The sequence below is a fragment of the Patella vulgata genome, chromosome 2, assembly GCF_932274485.2.
Source record: "Patella vulgata chromosome 2, xgPatVulg1.2, whole genome shotgun sequence".
NCBI classification, from domain to species: Eukaryota; Metazoa; Mollusca; class Gastropoda; family Patellidae; genus Patella; species Patella vulgata.
The window spans coordinates 73,123,145-73,141,785 of NC_065880.2; the positions used below are offsets into that span (position 1 = coordinate 73,123,145).

The 18,641-nt window shown below is 37.8% G+C and overlaps 1 protein-coding gene and 2 non-coding genes across 3 annotated transcripts; all 3 read left to right on the forward strand.

Annotated features, from left to right (window-relative positions):
* Window positions 1-4,585: 4,585 nt before the first annotated feature.
* LOC126810396 (THO complex subunit 4) lies at window positions 4,586-13,465 on the forward strand. The gene is made up of 6 exons (XM_050535423.1): window positions 4,586-4,906; window positions 6,651-6,809; window positions 7,898-8,045; window positions 10,219-10,294; window positions 11,246-11,432; window positions 12,435-13,465. Exons 1-6 carry the CDS (start codon window positions 4,679-4,681, stop codon window positions 12,447-12,449), a joined length of 813 nt encoding a protein of 270 aa, XP_050391380.1. The 5' UTR covers window positions 4,586-4,678; the 3' UTR covers window positions 12,450-13,465.
* On the forward strand, window positions 10,424-10,485 carry LOC126813704 (small nucleolar RNA SNORD42). Its single transcript, XR_007677030.1, has one exon. It is a non-coding gene; the product is annotated as a small nucleolar RNA SNORD42 (small nucleolar RNA).
* On the forward strand, window positions 11,111-11,173 carry LOC126813705 (small nucleolar RNA SNORD42). Its single transcript, XR_007677031.1, has one exon. It is a non-coding gene; the product is annotated as a small nucleolar RNA SNORD42 (small nucleolar RNA).
* Window positions 13,466-18,641: the final 5,176 nt, after the last annotated feature.

Consider the following 18,641-nt stretch of genomic DNA (forward strand, 5'->3'; position numbering starts at 1 on the left):
TCAGCATGTTTTCATGATACAAGAATGGCTGCGCATTCAGTGCAAATGGCCCCATTTGACCCCTAATATCTCGAAAACGCCCCAACGGCGGACTGATTACCACTCGGCATCGTATTCTACGCAAAATTTTACTCAAGAAAATTGGGTCTGGTTTTGTGCCCATTTGGTGGACCCCCCCCCCCCCCGCACTGAGCATCCAGACTATACATATTAACGGGATATTAAAGGGTCAGTTTAGGATCCAATTATGTTGGTAATTTTTAGCGTGGGCGAATTATGTCGTCACCCTGTCTCTCGGTCAACATTGGCTTGTGAACGCTATGGAGGCTCATAGGCGTAGGAGCCAGGGGGGCGGGGGGGGGGGGCAGCTGCCCCCCTAACTTTCGGGCAAGCTGACATTTCGGGCAGAAGGTTAAAATTTAAAAAAAATGTTTTATTTCATCTACTTAGCAAAATAAAGTGCCCGAAATCTAATAAAACACTAATAAAACGCGTTTGCGGCCGTCAAATATTCCAAAATTTTCTTCGGGGGTTCATACAAGGTCAGTTCTGCTTCTTCACCTCTCGAAGAAAACCGGCGCCGCTGTCTGTAAACCTGAAATTTTTTCGGGGATTTCTAGTTTTTCTTCCCTAACTGTCATTCAGCTTTAATAACACACTAATTTTACTCTTCTTTTAATTGAATACCGCAAATTTGTACTGAGTTGACTATGGATTAAAACATTTTGTCTGGAGCCACTCTACTTTGTGCGACATTTTTCGAGCATCGATTATTATTTGTGAATGCAGCTGCATTGGATGGTTGGAATTCAGAATGGGATTTCGGTTACAAAACCATTGGGTACGTGAGTTGCTTACACGGGCTAGAATAGCAGAAAACGCATTTGCTGTGGTTAGATTTTCAAACTTTTCTCCGGGAGGGTTAGGCCCCCGAGGGTGAGGCCCCCCCATACCCCGCGACGATTGATTGGTTGTTTGGAATTCGGGTCAGCCAGGTAGGCTATATTGGACCAAATTGAAGTTGCTTTATTCACAGACTGGAATAGCAGGAAAACGCGTATGCAGCTGTTAAATTTTCAAAATTTTCTTCAAACCCGAAATTTTTTCGGGCATTTCGGGTTCTGCCCCCCTAACTGTCATCGAGCCCGTACGCCTATGTGGAGGCTACAGTAAAAACAGTTGTTGACGGATTTGTTCAAATTTGGTGTGAAGCATCGTTGTTATAAGGGGACGAACCCGGTCGATATTCAGCATTCTATGACTTTTCTTTCCAGAGTTATTAAAACCCCGTGAATGCGATAGAGGATATAGTTTTTAACGGATTTCCTTCAAATTTGGTTGCAAGTATTGGGACCATGAGAGAAAGAACCCTATTGATATTCACTGTTCCAGAGTTATCCCCCTTTGCCGAAATCTTGTGAAATGATAGGAAAGGCTACAAATTTTTTATTTTGTTTCGTATCCAAGTCGTAAGAAATCCCATTCTGGCGATGACCATACCTCACAATGAACAATTTATGACGGAGGTAAAACAGTTCTAGAAAATAATTCTTTAGAGAGATTTTTGTCAAAAGCTAATTAGAAAAACGAAATAAAAAAATGAAAATTATAGTTAACAGTTGAGTGAAACGAAAATTAACTATGTTAAAGATACTTTTAATTATCAAAGCAAATAATTCAGTATTCACTTTTTATGATAAGCACTTGTGTCGTACCCAGAAGGATAACTTCGCATGCTTTAATTTTATGTGGAATAGTGAAAAATGACAAAAATAAGGGAGCTAGGGTAAATATGACAATTGTGGAAATAATTTGATTGACATTAATAATAATAATTTGTACCGGTATATTTGCAGGGCTAGAAATTTACGCAAATCTCCGAATCTAATTCGCGCAAGGATTCTCGCAAGAGCTTACGCTGCGAATCGATAAGGATTCGCGTAAAAATTTTCCCCCCCCAAAAAAAAAAAAAAAAATTGGTGAATTGTCGAGTCCGACTATTGAATGACAGTCAGGGTCAGTATTCATCAGGGGACTGTATTTTGTCGGCTTTAGCCAATTTATGTTTAAAACAATGAATTGGCCACTAGGGTATCGTAAATAATCAATCTACTTTTGGCTAAATTACAACGTGTTAATTAAGAAAACAATCAACTTGCTTGTCGGCTACAACAACAGTCATACCTTAGTGAGAATCGGCCATATGTGGTTCGTAATCCGAGTGAGAGAGAGAGAGAAATGGAGTTTAACGCCCACTCGACACAAACTAGGTCATTTCGGGACTAACATATGGTTTAATTTTATTTCAAAATTCGCTTGCGCGTAGGGGTCTTTAGCAGTGGGAGAAACCCCACGAGGTTGGACAGGCGAACCATCTCCTTGTCACGTACAACCGGGGATTCGAAACCACGCCAGTTGACTCAATGACAGACTTTATGATACAGCGTGCACACTCTAACCATTCAGCCACCCCCCCCCCCGTAATCCGAGTAATTAGCACATTTAATGGTGATATTGATAATCCGGTAAAATAAACAAAACAAGCTTGCTAATTATTCATAATAGGTTCAGTAAAATAAGCCACAATTTCCAAATTGTGCGTCTTCCACGCTCAGTCCGTGGGAATTCCAGGTACCGGTAGATATTAAAATAATAACTGGATAATACATTGATGGATTCACTGACCAGTTGTTGGGTAAATTTAAATCTTCATTGAATATAATCCACTGACAGAACATCGAATTCACGGAGAGAGAAACAGCTAGTGGATAATTTCGCGAGAGAATCTCCATTGTCGAATTCCAATGACACGTGACATATCGGTTGGAATTATGTCAATAAACCAGTTCTAAATAATAGCGTTTAACGTTATGATTTTTTATTTTATACACTACTGACAGAGGCTTAATTTTAAAAATATTATTGAAGGCTATATATACATGTAGTCGTACAGAATTTTATTTTATAGCAATTTCAGTTATGGTTGTCAAGTGATCATTGTGCCGTTTGTCTATATCATCGACGAATGAATAAAAACTTTTGCAAGTTACGTGACTGTTCGGTGATGGACAAAGGACTACAAATTGTGGCGTATCAGCTTATTTTGGCTACGGCATTTTCTCATACTGGCAATAAACAATAAACACAATAAACACAATTCTACGCAAAATTGTACTCTAGAAAAGTTGGGTCTGGTTGTGTGTCCATTAATGAATAGTGCGGATATTTGTTCAAATTATTTTATGGCATGAAATGAAATGGTGATCTAACGAAGGCTATCATATGCTATGTATAGTGTGCTATGGGTATGGCGTATGCCGGTATGGGTGAAATGTATGCTTGGACAGCGACGTTTGTGCCTATAATAAACTTAATCAAATTACAACTGTTAGTCTTTATTTTACGTAGACACCAACCTGTATAGGCCTACTGTGTTTCATTTTTTTTAATTTATTTTTTTTTTTTTTTTTTTGTCCCATTCGAAAGAATAGACACTGTTCCTTGTCAAACTGTTGTTAGTAAAGGAAACGTGACAGTTATATGACCCCAAAAAATGTTACCTCAACACTTTTACCGCCTTTTTGAACTGCATTTGGAACATAATGAGTGGCAGACTGCATTTGGAACATATGATTTGACAACTAATCCCCATTAAATATTCGCTTGGACACTGAAGAAATAAACTTTCGCACCACCGCCATGTAACAGTTTGATGATTTGACTTTAACAATGAAAAAAGATTGGTTCTGTTATCTCTTTTAAAAAAAAAATATATATATATATATAAAAAATACAGCGTTTCTCACTCAGATTTGACACCTCGTTTATCACATCTATTTCAAGCTTTACTTCTGTTACCCTTCTTATACTCTTAATATACTACACGAGATCATATTAGGACTATACAGTGGCTCCCGGGACATATGGGTGTAAATGTGCAAATTCTTCAGTACCTAAATTTTACATCATCTACTATTTGACACATTTCATTCAAATTTCATAGGAAGTAAATCAAAATATTGTGAATGCTCTTTGAAAAAAATGAGGTGGCTAAGTGCGTTAGACGCTGGCTTGCTATCCGGGGGTCGCGTGTTCGATCCCTGCATTGGCCGACGTGGTTTCCTCTTGTCAGTGGTGCAGGATGGAGGGCGTGCACGTAAAAGATCCCTTGGCAGTTGGAATTCGATATAAGAGTAGGCCATAGAGGCGTTGTCCGGGAAAAATTTACCTCATAGCACACTGTATGGCGTATGCCCGACTTCATAAGCCAGTGTAGGAGCAAAACAGTAAGACATTTTAAAAAAAAACCATTTCATTTCATTTCCCACCACAGTACCACCGTAGTTTGCCGACTGCTGGAAATGAAAAAGTGTCCGGTAGATCAAGGCTATTGAAACTTTTGTATCGCTTACAACAACAACAATATTTAGGGATTTTTTTAGGGTCTTTTTTTTAAGATTTGCTTTTAGAAAGTTAATAATATTACTTCCATACACATCGAAAATAATTTGGAGCTCGTCAGACAAATATTATTATTCTTTTAAAGAATTGCTATAAATGCATTACACTTCCGGTTTTCCCAAGATCCACCAGAAGCGCCATTTTTCTTTGAATAGTTAGTCTCACGTTTTGTACAGCGTCATTTGATTAACTTTGAAAACGTAATATAATCATCAGGATGGGCGACAAAATTGACATGAGTCTTGATGATATAATAAAAACAAACAAAACAAAACGTGGAGGACGAAGAGGAGGTGGTGGTGGAGCAGGAAGAGGTCGTGTTGGAAGGGGACGCGGTGCCGGTGGACGTGGTCGTTCACAAAGTCGAGGTGGATCAAGAACCGGCGGTGTGTTCAGAGGTGGTGTGCAACGAAGAAGTCGATCACAGGGACAGCAGTTTTCGAGGGTATAATTAAAATAGTAATACCGAGACGTTTCGGACTCAGTTTGACGACATTTCAGTCTTACTTGATGAGGTTTCGGACTCAATGAATAAATAAACATTGTTGAAAATTTTGTGTATTTAGTAGATCTAATAATATTTCGTTGTTTTTTTGTTTTTTTTGTCAAATAGTTGTAAATGAGCTTGATTGAGTCATTGAGTTGACGATCACTGCATGTTTCTATACCTGTGAAAGCAGGGCTGCCGACAACCAGTATCGCAGCGCAATTTGCGATACATATTTTGTCCGTTGCTAATCAAAAATTAAAATCTAAAGTTTTTGATTCGCAGTAACTGCGAATCATTAATATGCCTGTCATTTTGGATATTGACACAAGGATAATCCACATTTGAAGACTAGAAGGCTTTCTGAACACTTTCAACGTGTATAAAATGTTGAATAAAATTTTATAAACAAAACTGAATTCTCCGTGTGACATTTTTTTCTCGAAATACCCAGACACAATTCATTATACGGTACTATATAATACAGGGACATAACTCTATGAATAGGGACTATTAAACTGGAAATAGGGAATCGAGTAGTACCACTCACGTTGCGAGACATCAAGTAATTATATTATATTCATTTTGAAAGAAATAAAGCCAGTGTATCCCCCACGTATTGTAAATAAAATATAAAAAAATAAATATATGTTAACGTATTGTAAAATGATAAATCAAAGTAAAAATTCCCGTAAAATATCGCGTGGGTCTAGTTAATCGAGGTGCGCCCGATTTAACAAAAATAGCTATACACGATAAAAAGCAGACGAAATTGTTTTCTAACGAAGATTTCTAACGTAACAAAAAATAACAATTAAAATGATTGGGGCCTTGGAAGTCACTGTTAAGAATTGGATTCAGACATAAGACCTAACTAAATGTGTACATCACATTCACAAACTGTCACAAGTACTTGTGGCAGTGCTAAAAAAATCTAAGAATAGTAAGAATGGAATCTAATCATATTTGTTATGAACTAAAGTAATATCTTGTTATTTAGGTTTTTATGTTGAAACTGAAAAACTGCTAATCAATTTTTAAATTTGCTAATCAAATTTGGCAAAATTGGACTTTTTGATTAGCAGTTCTGCTAATCAACTGTGAAAAATTACCGACAGCCCTGTGTGAAAGCCTAAATGTCTTTTACGTGAAACGGAATAATTGAAATCAACACACGACTGCGATTATGGATGATTGACAAATCACATTTTTCCTCATCCACCATCTACTATATCTAGCATCTTAAAAACCATAAGATTTCTTTGGCGTCTTTGCACATACTATAAAAGATCAGGATTATCAGTTAATCAGATTTAATTATTTCGCTTTGGTCATTGGCAATGTCATGTAATCATGTGAAACGGGTGACGAAGAATTTCTCTTAACATCCAATTATTAATAATCTGACATACAACTGTATTTACCTTGGTTTTGACCTTATCACAAATTATATGGTAATTTTGTATATGTGTGGACTTATATACTGGTAGTTGTACACCAAAAAAGTAACCACCCTTCTAACTCTCCATCAGCGTTCTGGATATATGGCCATAAACAAAAACTGATCAAAACGGTAAAACATTTTGGTAAAAACGTCCAAAGAAAGGTTTAAAATAGCTTGTGCAATATTGGTTAGTCATGGTCAACCCAAAGCAATTTATTTACATTAATTTAACATAGCAATGTTTTTGGGTTTTTTTAGTCTAAAGATACTCCTGACCAGTGGCAGCATGACATGTTTGAGGGTGGAGCAAAAAGATCAAGTGGTTTAAGCACAGCTCGATTATCCAGTGGTGGTTCCGGTCAAGGCAAACTATTGGTCTCAAATCTTGATTTTGGTGTGTCTGATTCAGATGTCTCAGTAAGCACTTAGCCAGAATATCTGTCTATTAAAATGTTACGAGTGCTATAAAAAGCTATAAAGTTTTCACATCAGAAGTAATCATTATTTCAAAATGTGTATGCAATAGAAAAGAACATTAACTATATTCATTATATTCTTTTCAAGTCAAATTTCTACTGTTTAGTATGTAGTAAAGTATATACCTCCTGTTTTTCAAAGAGCATTCACAATATTTTGATTTACTTCCTATGAAATTTGAATGAAATGTGTCAAATAGTAGATGATGTAAAATTTAGGTACTGAAAACCCATGATTTTCCAAGGAACCACTGATACCATTTGATACATTGATAGAAGTTGATCATATTTTAATCCCCCCAAAAATATACATCTTAATATAGGCCTATTTAAGTCAAAAGGGACATATATTATATAGACGCATGATGACCACACTACACACAAACAATACAGAAAAGACAAACCTGCAAACAGGATACAAACTACACAGACATTGCAAGAAATAAACAGCAAATATCTAATCAAGTGAATGGATCATGGGTCCAGTCGTAAGCATCCACTGTGCTGAACAGTATGGGCCTGTAATAAGTTAACAGCACTATTACTGTATTGATATAAAACCTCGCATTCAATAATATTAGAATACAGATGTGATGTCAAATAATGGTACGGGCGAAGTGCCAGTCGTACCTTATTGGAATATTGGACTAGTGTGAAAATTCATTGAAATTAAGTGTGTGATAGCGTCTGTATTTTAAATTGTTTAATGGTTTTGAGCAAGACATAGCATAATATATTCAAACACTATATATTAATCTTTGCTCTCAACCATTAAATCACTCATTGCATCTGTAGAACACGTGCAAAGGAGTTGAGCCATATCACCAAACACTGTTTCTTCAATGACTTCTTCTTACTTGTTCTGATTTTCCATTGTCACAATATAGAAAGATTTATAGTGTCACCAATTTGTATGTTGTTAGTCTATTAAAAAAAACTAAATTATATTTGATTGTTGCTTTTTGAATTTAAAACCTGCACAATGGGAAGTTAATTTCAAATGTAAAGTCTAGTTTTCTGTGTTGCCAGGAATTGTTTGCTGAATTTGGTAATATGAAAAAGGCTGCTGTACATTATGACAGATCTGGTAGATCATTGGGAACAGCAGAAGTTATTTATGAAAGAAGATCAGATGCTGTTAAAGCTATGAAACAGTACAACAATGTACCTTTAGATGGTAAGTTGTTTACATCAAATAAAATTATACTAGATGGCACACACTGGAGTGAATTCTAAATCAATTGTAATGTTTATAATAATTATTAAACACAAAAGATGTCCAGAATCGCCCAAAATTTGTTTAGTCCTAATGTTATGCCAAATAAAAAAAATTCTGTTTCCGGTAACCCGACCGACCCATTACAAAAACCTGCGACCGTTCAGAATACACTAAGCCTACCGGATTCGTGAAAATGCCTATATTATTTGTTGCTATAAATGTCATCGTTCTTTGAATCTGCATTTACCGATCGGAATAGCCGGTACTGTACAGTGAACGATTAAGAACTGCCATACTGTTGACGCGAGATTGCTAACTGGCGTGAAAATCGAGACTACGAGTTTTCTATAGATTTACCACTGCACATTCCGAAAAGCTATAATCCTCACAACCCTCGTTCTATTAAGTAATGGCACGCAAATGGACAAAAACAAGTGAACGTATATTTTAAACGTGTGGATAGGATCTGCTCGATTGGTATTTAGAAAAATACAAATAAATTTATTACGGACATATTTCAGGCCGTTAAACAAAGTGGCCTCCCTACGCTATTTTTGTTTTTAGCATAAACGATTAAAATGTCCATTTGCTCCCCTAAGAGAATATTTAAATCATAATCTAGCCTCTGTTACATTTTAAACAATTATCCAAGAACTCCAATCTATTCGTGCTTCATAACATTGAAGATTTTAGCACAGAATAATATGCTACATTAGTTACTAGATCTAATCTATCAATGTAACATTTACATTAAAAAAAAAAAAACCCCAAAAACCTACCTACCGACCCAACCCAAATTTCCATCCGTTACATAGCAAAACATTTTAGTAGTTAACACTGAAAATAAAACTGACAAACTATTGTGAGGTTTTAGTTATTAAAATAAGGCTGACCTTAAAAATATCTTTGTTTCACCAAACCCGACCCACAATCGAGGAGAAGGGTCGGTAGGTCGGGTTTTTTTCAGATTTTTTTTTTTTAAGAGCTAATTTGACAGCTTGATAATTTTCCGGGTGCAAACATTCGTCTTATTTTATTGGCAAACAAATCAATGACATCGGGATTTTTCTTGATGCACGACTCGCACACAAATTGCGACAAACTCACGTTTGAAACTCCCTCAACACGTTTTTAACGATCGTGGGGGTTGTGCCTTCATTTTTCTCGAAAACGGATATTGAAAATATCGTCGTCATGTTTAAAACGACGCCCCACAGACATAGAGGCAGAATCATTTCGTGGGAATGGACGTGCTTTCGTCTGCAACCATTTTGTTGAGAAGCGACACCTATGACGCTTTCGTCTTGATCAACCAGTTTCAATAATGAATCAAACCATAGCCATAGTAAAGGGACACACAAAATAAAATAAAAAGATCGCGGAAAAGTGCAATAAAATAATTTAAGTCGGGGGTGGTTTTAGTTAGTCGGTCGCGTTAGGCGAAACAAAGATATTTTTAAGGTCAGCCTAAGGTTCAGGTGTGACTCAATGGTTTTGATGTTTTCTTTGGACAGTGTTGTTAGAATTGAAGGGGCATTATGGGAGATTAGATAAAGAGCTGACAGTTGTCGGTATAATGGTGGTTTGGGTGGCAGGAATGTTTAGTGTGTGCGCATTGTATCATAAGGTCTCTCATTGAGTCAGCTGGCATAGTTTTGATTCCCAGGTTGTACGTGGTGAAGAGTAGGGTCGTCTGTCAAACCTTGTGGGTTTTCTCTGGGTCCCCCGGTTTACTCCCACTGCTAAAGACCCCTACGGGCAAGCGAATGAACTGTGGTATTGGCGATTGAATTTTAGGCCTAGCCTCGATCATCTTTAAAGTCGGTACGATAAAAAAAACAAAGTCTCGATTATCCATTTTACATTAAATTATCCATCACAAAATGTATTCAAATCCCGGTAAATATCGCCGACTAGGGATGGCATCGAAAGCTGATTATGTTCTTGGTAAAGTTAAATAATGTCTAATTAATAATTTAGATAACATTTCAGGCCTACAGAAAGACATGCAATAGGCCGATTTATCTCTTGCATAATGTATGTTTAAGAATAAAATTATCACCCAAAGATCACATTGAATTCAGCTGGTTTCAACAATACTTAAAATCTGTGAATTTAATTCTGTTTTAAGGGCGTGCAATGAATATTCAACTAGTTGGAGCAACAGCAGAAGAATCTCCTATTAAAATGCAAAGCAGACCTAGAAGGTAAACTTAGAATTTCCAATGAATAAGTTACACATTGGAATTGGATATTTATTAATTTGTTTTTCAGATACATTTATTTGTACCCTTGGGGGGTATAGAATTTTATAACAAGAAATGGTTCGAGATATCCTGCAAATGATGAAAACTATTCATTCTGATTAATGATGAATATCAAGGAACCACTGATGCAGTATTAAGAATAACATATGTCTTCACATAATGTTTTGAGAATTGAATGTTATATATGATGAGAATCTTATAATTTCCAACAAAGAATTTGTAGTCATGGGTGCCCCACGCAGTCCAAAATTTGCTGTACTTGAAGTTTAACATCTGCTAATTTTTATGCACAAATGACGATTTATCAAATGATTACATAACAGACGGAGTCGTGCCTTGTCATAGGCAGCTTATATTAACCTATAAGTATATATAGCATGTGACATTGTATACACGAACTAGTAAAGCCCTAAAAAATCTTATGTTAATGATTCTGAATTATATTTAGCTTGACCGTTGTTACAGCAGATCTAGCAAATTATGTGTTTACAATGTGGTGTTCGCTTGAAGTTTACAATTTCTGTCTTTTTGTAATTGCACTTTAAATGGTTATAACTTGTTAGATATAATATGCCCGTTTATTTAGTGATGAAATATAAGGAAACAAGTTAAATTGGATTTTTATTTAGTTGTACATGTATTTTGGGTACATGTATAGCAGTGCTGGTTTGAGGGGTTAAATGTCATACTGTATATTTATGTGTGCCCTATGTATATAGACTTTAATAACAAGAAATAGTTCCAGATAGTCTAATCCTGCAAATGATGAAAACAATCCGTTCTGATTAAATGATGAACATCAAGGAACCACTGATGCAGAATTAAGAATAACACAAGATGCCTTTACATGTTTTAGAGTTGAGAATCATCTATGTTATGTAACTTTTTCAGTTTTGGTGGTGCTGGTGGAGGCGGTAATTCTGGTGGAAGAAGAGGGGGAGCAGGTGGAGGAGGAAATCGTGGAAGAGGAGGACGTGGATTCGGGGGACGTGGTGGTGGTGGTAGAGGTGGTCGTCAAAACAAAAAGCCTGTCACTGCGGAAGAATTAGATGCTCAGCTAGATGCCTATAATGCTAAGGTTCGTCAAGTGTATATTTTAATGCGCTCATATTCAATGTAAATACCCGATCTACTGGTCCATACTTTTTGTGAATTTACATGAAATTTGTCAATAATTTGTGCAGTAATTACCTATGATTTTATCCAAATAGTCTTAGCCTTTTAGGTGGGGGGGGGGTGTTAGCTGGTAGGGAACACTCTGAAAATAGAATGTCGACACAAAAATTCCACAATTTTTTACAGATTTTGTTGGGGCTTGTTTGAATTTTGATATTATTCACAGATCCCCAAATCCTCATTGATCATATCTGCTTTGGTTGCTGCTAGTTTTATTTCTAGTGGTGTTTACAGTGGCCAAATTTCCATCAATTAGAATAAATGTTTGGAATCCTGATTACACAAACTATATCATTTCGATACTATATAGTATAATTTTATTTCAATAATTCACTTTCCTCAATATAGGCATAGGGGTCTGAAGCAGTTGGGAGGCACGGTGTTGGCTGAGAAAGTTCATTGGGATTTTCCGGCATGGTTTTCCCTTGTTGGTGGTGCAGGGCGGAAGGCCTGACAAAGGCAGCTGTATAGTTGTTCAGAGGGGACAAAAAAAAAAATAGGTCCCTTGTATACATTGGTGGCACGTGAAAAATCCCTTGGCAGTTGGAATTCGATATGAGATTATGCCATAACGCCACGGTCCATGCAATATTTCCGTCATAGCACACTGTATGGCGTGCCCATCTTCATCAGCCCAGTTGGAGCAGAACAGTAGGCCCTTAAACCCCAGTTCATTTCTTAAGCAGTTGGAGTAAACCGAAGGACCTGAAGTAAACCCATAAGTGGTATTGAAATCCATGCCACTTGATGCAATAACAGATCTTATGATCTAAAGTGCACACATTAGACCATTCAGTTACCTGTACACATGGAGAACTAAAAACATTAGTTGGAAGTATTGACAGTAAAGAATTTTATACCTAACAATGAATCAAAATTTACCGTTTCCTCTTTCTCTTTACAGATGGACACCAGTTAATAAAGAAACTTATTTAAGTTAAAACATAGATTACAAGACACACAAAGATAGGCATTATGGAAAATTGTTCATATTCAATATTACAGACTGACCTACGATAAAATTGTACATAAAATAGACTTCTGCCAAAACGAACTGGAGATAAATGTACTTATTTCCTCAAGGGTCTTGGGAATTATTTCTCTGTTTGTATCATGTCACCCACTCTCCATCCATCATGTTTTCATTTCATGTCCTGTAAACTAACATTTTGTGTGTGATTGAGTGAGCGAATGTCAACTTTATTAATTTTATTTGTTCTTTTAAAAATCTTTTAAAGAGCAGCAATTGAACTGCCATAAGAACAAAAGTTCTCTTATAAAACTTATTTTTTTTAAAACGGACATGAATATATGTCAATTTATGTAGTCTTCGTTTGATTTTACTTCAGTTTTTAGAACGAGAAAGAGATAATACTAATGTACTTTGATAATTTGTTCATAGTGCTTTTTGATGTTAATTTTACCATTCATGCAGTAAATACTGCCGAGCAGCATTAAAGAAATATATTTATGTTTTAAAGATTGCTGTGTGAATGGAAAATTTAACATACTAAGACATGCATTGTTCTCCAACCATATAAACCAGCCTGGTGATCCACCATGCTACAAGTGTTTCACATCAAGTTCAATCTACTACCCCCAAGCTTGATGTTTAATATATTCTCAGTCCTCCACACAAACCCGTTTTTTACAAAATCCAGCCTGATGAGGAAGGGTTTTTATAATGTGGAAGCAAACATTAAGTCCTACCCTAATACTACTACTTATAATTTAAAATTAGCTATTATATCTATATGTCACCAGGCTCAGAATTATTTAGTTGGAGAACACTGATACTAAGACATTGTCAGAATAGAAATGGTGTATAGGGTTATGTAAATTATTCAATTTTTTATTTTAGTCAAATTCTGTTACAAAAGTTAAATTTTGTGAGATTGTGCTATAACTATTGTATGAATAAAAATGTAAAGTTTTTTTTGTTCGTTCATGATAGGATGTATATAAAGGCTGGTCATGTAATTAATACATGGTGCAATTTTGGAGTACATATGCATGTATTTGAATAGGGAGCCACAGTGGCTCAGTGAGTATGGTAGAGAAGGTCCTGGCAAGGAAGAGCATCTAGTCATTCGATGCGACGTCAAATCGTACGTGTTGGTATTCTCAGAAAGGAACCCATGACAGTTGGAATATGAAGTTAGAGCAGGCAATTGTACACTACCTTGCATATGCCCGTCGTTATTAGCCCAGTTTCTGTAGAAAAGACCTTAAACGCCATTTCATTTTTGGACTTGAATATTCAAATCCATTATGACTGAATTAAATCGGCACCAGTCCACAGATAAACATGGTTATTATGTTTGATACCTTCGAGATGATTATACCCGCAGTCCTGCGCCCAGTCCTCAGTTCTTGGAAAACCCAGCATTTTTAAATTCCATAATGCTTCTGAGGCCAGAACCCTACCATGTCTTCATAGAATGTGCTTGGATAAAACAAGTAAGATTAATCTCCCATCAACCGGTTGTATCATACTATCAATATAGTGTTGATTTCTGTCTTTAAACAACAAACAATTTTGGTTGAAGTCCTTCGAGTGATTTAGAAGTTGAAAATGACTTAATTTTTCCCCTTAGATGTCTTACCTTGCTCTGACAAATTAAGCATCACTAAGGCAGCAAACCTACCAAAACATGTTATTAAATATGAACATTGTTTTCCCAAAATTTGGACTGATGGAGTTCGATGATAAACATTTTCTGCTTACGGTAAGCAGAGATAAGCAATCTGATTGGTTGATGTTTTTGGGCACGATAACTTTGATTTTAATTAAGTGAGAGTGATGAAACTCTGAGTATAGATTCATTATATGAAGACCATGACTAAGTTTGATGATGCATATTTTCTGCATAGGCTAAGGATTGATAAGCAATTTGATTGGTCAAGACCTGACCAATGTTTAAACTTGATGTAGATGTCCATTAGGTGAATGTCTTGACTGAGTTAAATGATTAACATTTCGAGCTAAAGCTTTGGTCGATGCTTTGGAACAAGATAACTTTGATAGAGAGTGATGAAACTTAGTGAATAGGTGATAATTTGTTTGATTGCTTGATACTTTTGAAAAAAATAAATGTGCGATTAATGAATATGTGTCATCTATTTATTTTGGGATTTCGGCGGGGGCCATCAGCCTCACTGTTGGCTTGTTTTCATTCACTTCCTATACCCTGGTTAAACATTTATCTTTTTGTAGTCCAAACTGAATTAGCATGATAAAACATAGTCAAAGTTTTTGATGTAATGAAACTATACAAATTTCATCATAGATAATTACAAAAAGGGTTTATTTGTAAAATTTTAAAAATGGTTTACCGCTCATTTGGTTGAAACCCTCCAAAGTTATTTTAGAAGGCGTCCAATGTAGGATTGCACCCGGCCCCACATTGGATATAAGCATCAATCAAGCTTCATAACCTCTGAAATTCGGAAAATATAAATCTGAACAATCAACATCAATGGTTGAAATCCATTCATCAAATATACTATTCAAAAAAAGTAGGGGATATTTGATTTTGGGGGCATAATACTAAAATATGCAAATGACTACGAAAAAAGTCACTATAGAACCTAACAGAAGAAACATTTCCAGTTACATGTGACGCCCAAACGCACCAATAGCTACCGCATGGAATGCAGGTGATGCTTGGGATCATCATGGGGGTCCAACCCAAGATTTGCACGACTCTGACTTTGAATGTTACAGTCATTGTGGCATTGAATTCCAGGGTGGAAACATCAGTTTAATTGTTTTAGTGACCAGAAAACAAATTTTGATATGCGTCGGCTTACCCAAAATGAAAGGTTACGTGCCCTTGGCATGCTACAGATCGGCACAACACAGGCGGTTGTGGCGCGGACGATGGATGTTTCTCAGTCTGTCATAAGCAGGCTATGGTCCAGATACCGTGATACACAATCTGTACAGGACAGACCACGCTCAGGTCGACCAAGGGCGACAACTCAAGCCCAGGATCGATTTATCCGTACCTTGGCCTTGAGAAATCGTGTCATCACAGCAAATCAGATCAGCGCTCGTCTTCAAACAGACACTGGTGTGAGAGTGAGTGGCCAGACGATTCGGAATCGACTGCATAGGGGTCACCTTCGCGCCCGACGTCCTCGCGTGATCCCTTGTTTGAGAGATCATCACATTCAGGCAAGACGTCGTTGGTGTAGGGATCGTCAACACTGGGATAATCGACGCTGGAGCAATGTGATGTTTTCAGATGAGTCAAGGTTCACTGTTGATTTTTTGGACAGACGTAGGAGGGTGTGGCGTCGTCGAAACGAGCGCTTCCAAGACGTTAACGTCATCAGACATGATCGATTTGGGGGTGGTTCTGTTATGGTGTGGGGAGGCATCACTGTTGCTGGAAGAACGGCTTTACATGTTGTTGCAGGGCGTGTTACAGGCCAGTACTACCGGGACAACATCTTGGCAGTCCATGTTGTGCCGTTCGCACGACGTCATGGCCGCCGTTTCATCTTCCAGGGCCAGGATCGTTACAGGTTACCTCCAACAACAGAACATCACCACATTACCTTGGCCAGCACTGAGTCCCGACCTCTCCCCCATCGAGCATGTCTGGGACATGCTTGGACAGAGGTTACGTCAACGTCAACAACGTCCTGCCAATGTCCAAGAACTTGCTGCTGCGTTGCAACAGGAATGGGACAATCTGGACCAAAATGACCTTAGACGTCTCATTAGGAGTATGCCACGTCGGATCAATGCTTGTTTGGCAAACAGAGGAGGATTTACCCGTTACTGACTTGGTTGTGATGCTGTGGTAACTTTGCTGTTTGACCCTGGGTATCATTTTACCCTTATAATGGCCAGTCTGTGCCTTACTTAGTCTAACGATCATTTGGAATAAATCGATGAATGTGAACTTCATTTCATTTTGTCATTTGTTTCTTCGTCAGTTTAATTAGGTGACTTTAATAACACTTAAAAATCAAATATCCCCTACTTTTTTGGAATAGTATATATTATATAATCTTCCAAAAAAGTAGGGGATATTGGAATGCAAATACCTATGCAGGTTGTGATATAATAAAAAGTCATGGACACTTGACATACTTTGAGAGTATGTTCACATGTGAGGTATTGCCCCAACAGAACCACTGAGCTGCAGGTGCGACACGCAATAGCGCCATATACGTGGGAGAGGTTCATTGTCAAATTTGACACTTCAAAGAAGGGTTGATGAAAACTACCGCGTGCTGGTTTATCATATCCATGTTTGTTTTCCTATCGGTTCTTGCATAAGATTTACTGTTTAGCGTATCTTTGCTTTAGTGTGTTATGTTAAATTTGCAATGAGATGTCTTCAATCAACATGATGAACGTCTACGTGCTATTGGCATGCTTCAAATGGGTTCTACACAGCGAGCAGTAGCCAACGGTGGAACCGGTACCAACAAACACAATCAAGAATTGCTTCCGCCGGCCCTGATTGGTCCGTATTGCGTATCCGTAACGATTTTGTGTGTGACGTCATCAATGCGTGTGTATTTCTCATACGTGATACGGCACACGGATACGGCAGCACGTATCGAACAGCTTTTATACGGAAAAGGTCTGTATAACATCGTCATCTTTTTACCGTATGTTTTGCTACTTTTAGACGCTGAAATGTTGTGCCGTTGCGTTTTTATGAATGTGTATCCTAGAACACGAAGATGTATATTTGACGTGATTTTAACCATGGCAAAGACTGGAATTTAATAATTACTTTTGATGAGCTTTTCGCGGAATTTTCATATTTTTCCTGTCTGTCTGCACGCTGGTTGATCTATAACGTGCTAAATTTAGGGAGGTGGGACCTTGCAAATCTGTAAAAGGGGTATATACTTTCTGAAATGGTACATTAGTGAAGATTTTTAATAAGATTCGACACTAATTTTTAAAAAAAATTTTTTAAATAATTCAACGACTGTCGAACGACTTCACTCCCTTCAGGAATCTGTCCAACCTCGTGGGTTTTCTCCGGGTCCTCCGGTTTCCTCCCACTGCTAAAAGACCCCTACGCGCAAGGGAAATATTGAAATAAAATTAAACCATATGTTAGTCCCGAAATGACCTAGTTTGTGTCGAGTGGACGTTAAACCCAATTTCTCTCTCTCTCTCTCCCTTCAGGAATTTGTAGGCTAGGTACTTGACTAGTACTGATGTTGATCTTGGTAGATAACTGCCATTATGCTGTAATAAACTATGCTCAGCTCAGCTACCCATCGTACGCGGCGCGAAGTCTGCCAAAACTAAATTAACGTAACGCATCACGTGACGATACGGGTACGTTATACGGATGGGAAAAATCCACTTTCCAAAAGTCTCTAATGTTGATGATAGACCTCGTTCAGGTCATCCTAGAGCCACTACACAAGCCCAGGATCAATACATTCGTACACAGGTCCTGCGAAATCGAAGACAAACGGCCAATCAGCGTTCTGTAAACTTGTACCAAGTTACAGGAATTCGAGTTTACACCCCAAACGATTAGAAATCGGCTACATGCAGCCCATTTGCATGCGCGACGACCAGGTGTTGTGCCTCCATTAACACGTCAGCACATGGCAAACAGGTGTCAATGGTGTAGGCAGCGTAGAAATTGGGGTAATCGTCGATGGGTGCGTGTAATGTTCTCAGATGAGTCCAGATTTCCTCTGGATTTCACCGATAGGCGTGCTCGCGTTTGGAGGCGTGTAAATGAGCGTCGAGCTAACGTTAACGTCAGACAGCATGACAAATTCGGGCGTGGGTCTGTTATGGTGTGGGGAGGAATCACCATGACTGGCAGAACGGACTTGCATTCTGTTCAAGGAAGGGTCACTGGTGTGTACTACAGTGACAACATCTTGGCACCGATAGTTCTGCCCTTTGCTCAACGTGCAGGTCGGCGTTTCATCTTTCAGGATGATAATGCCCGTGCCCACGGCACTCGTGTCGTGAATGACTACCTCCAGCGTCACCATACTGTCCATATGCCTTGGCCAGCCATGAGTCCTGACCTTTCTCCTATAGAGCATGTCTGGGACATGATCTGGAGATGTGTTCGTCGACGTCAACGTCAACCGACAACAC

What these genes read in the sequence shown, in the direction of transcription:
- LOC126810396 (XM_050535423.1), top strand. Translation starts at nt 4,679, where the DNA reads ATGGGCGACAAAATTGACATGAGTCTTGATGATATAATAAAAACAAAC. An exon ending in AGGGACAGCAGTTTTCGAGG is followed by an intron (nt 4,907 to 6,650) that starts GTATAATTAAAA and finishes GGGTTTTTTTAG; the next exon opens with TCTAAAGATACTCCTGACCA. An exon ending in TGTCTGATTCAGATGTCTCA is followed by an intron (nt 6,810 to 7,897) that starts GTAAGCACTTAG and finishes CTGTGTTGCCAG; the next exon opens with GAATTGTTTGCTGAATTTGG.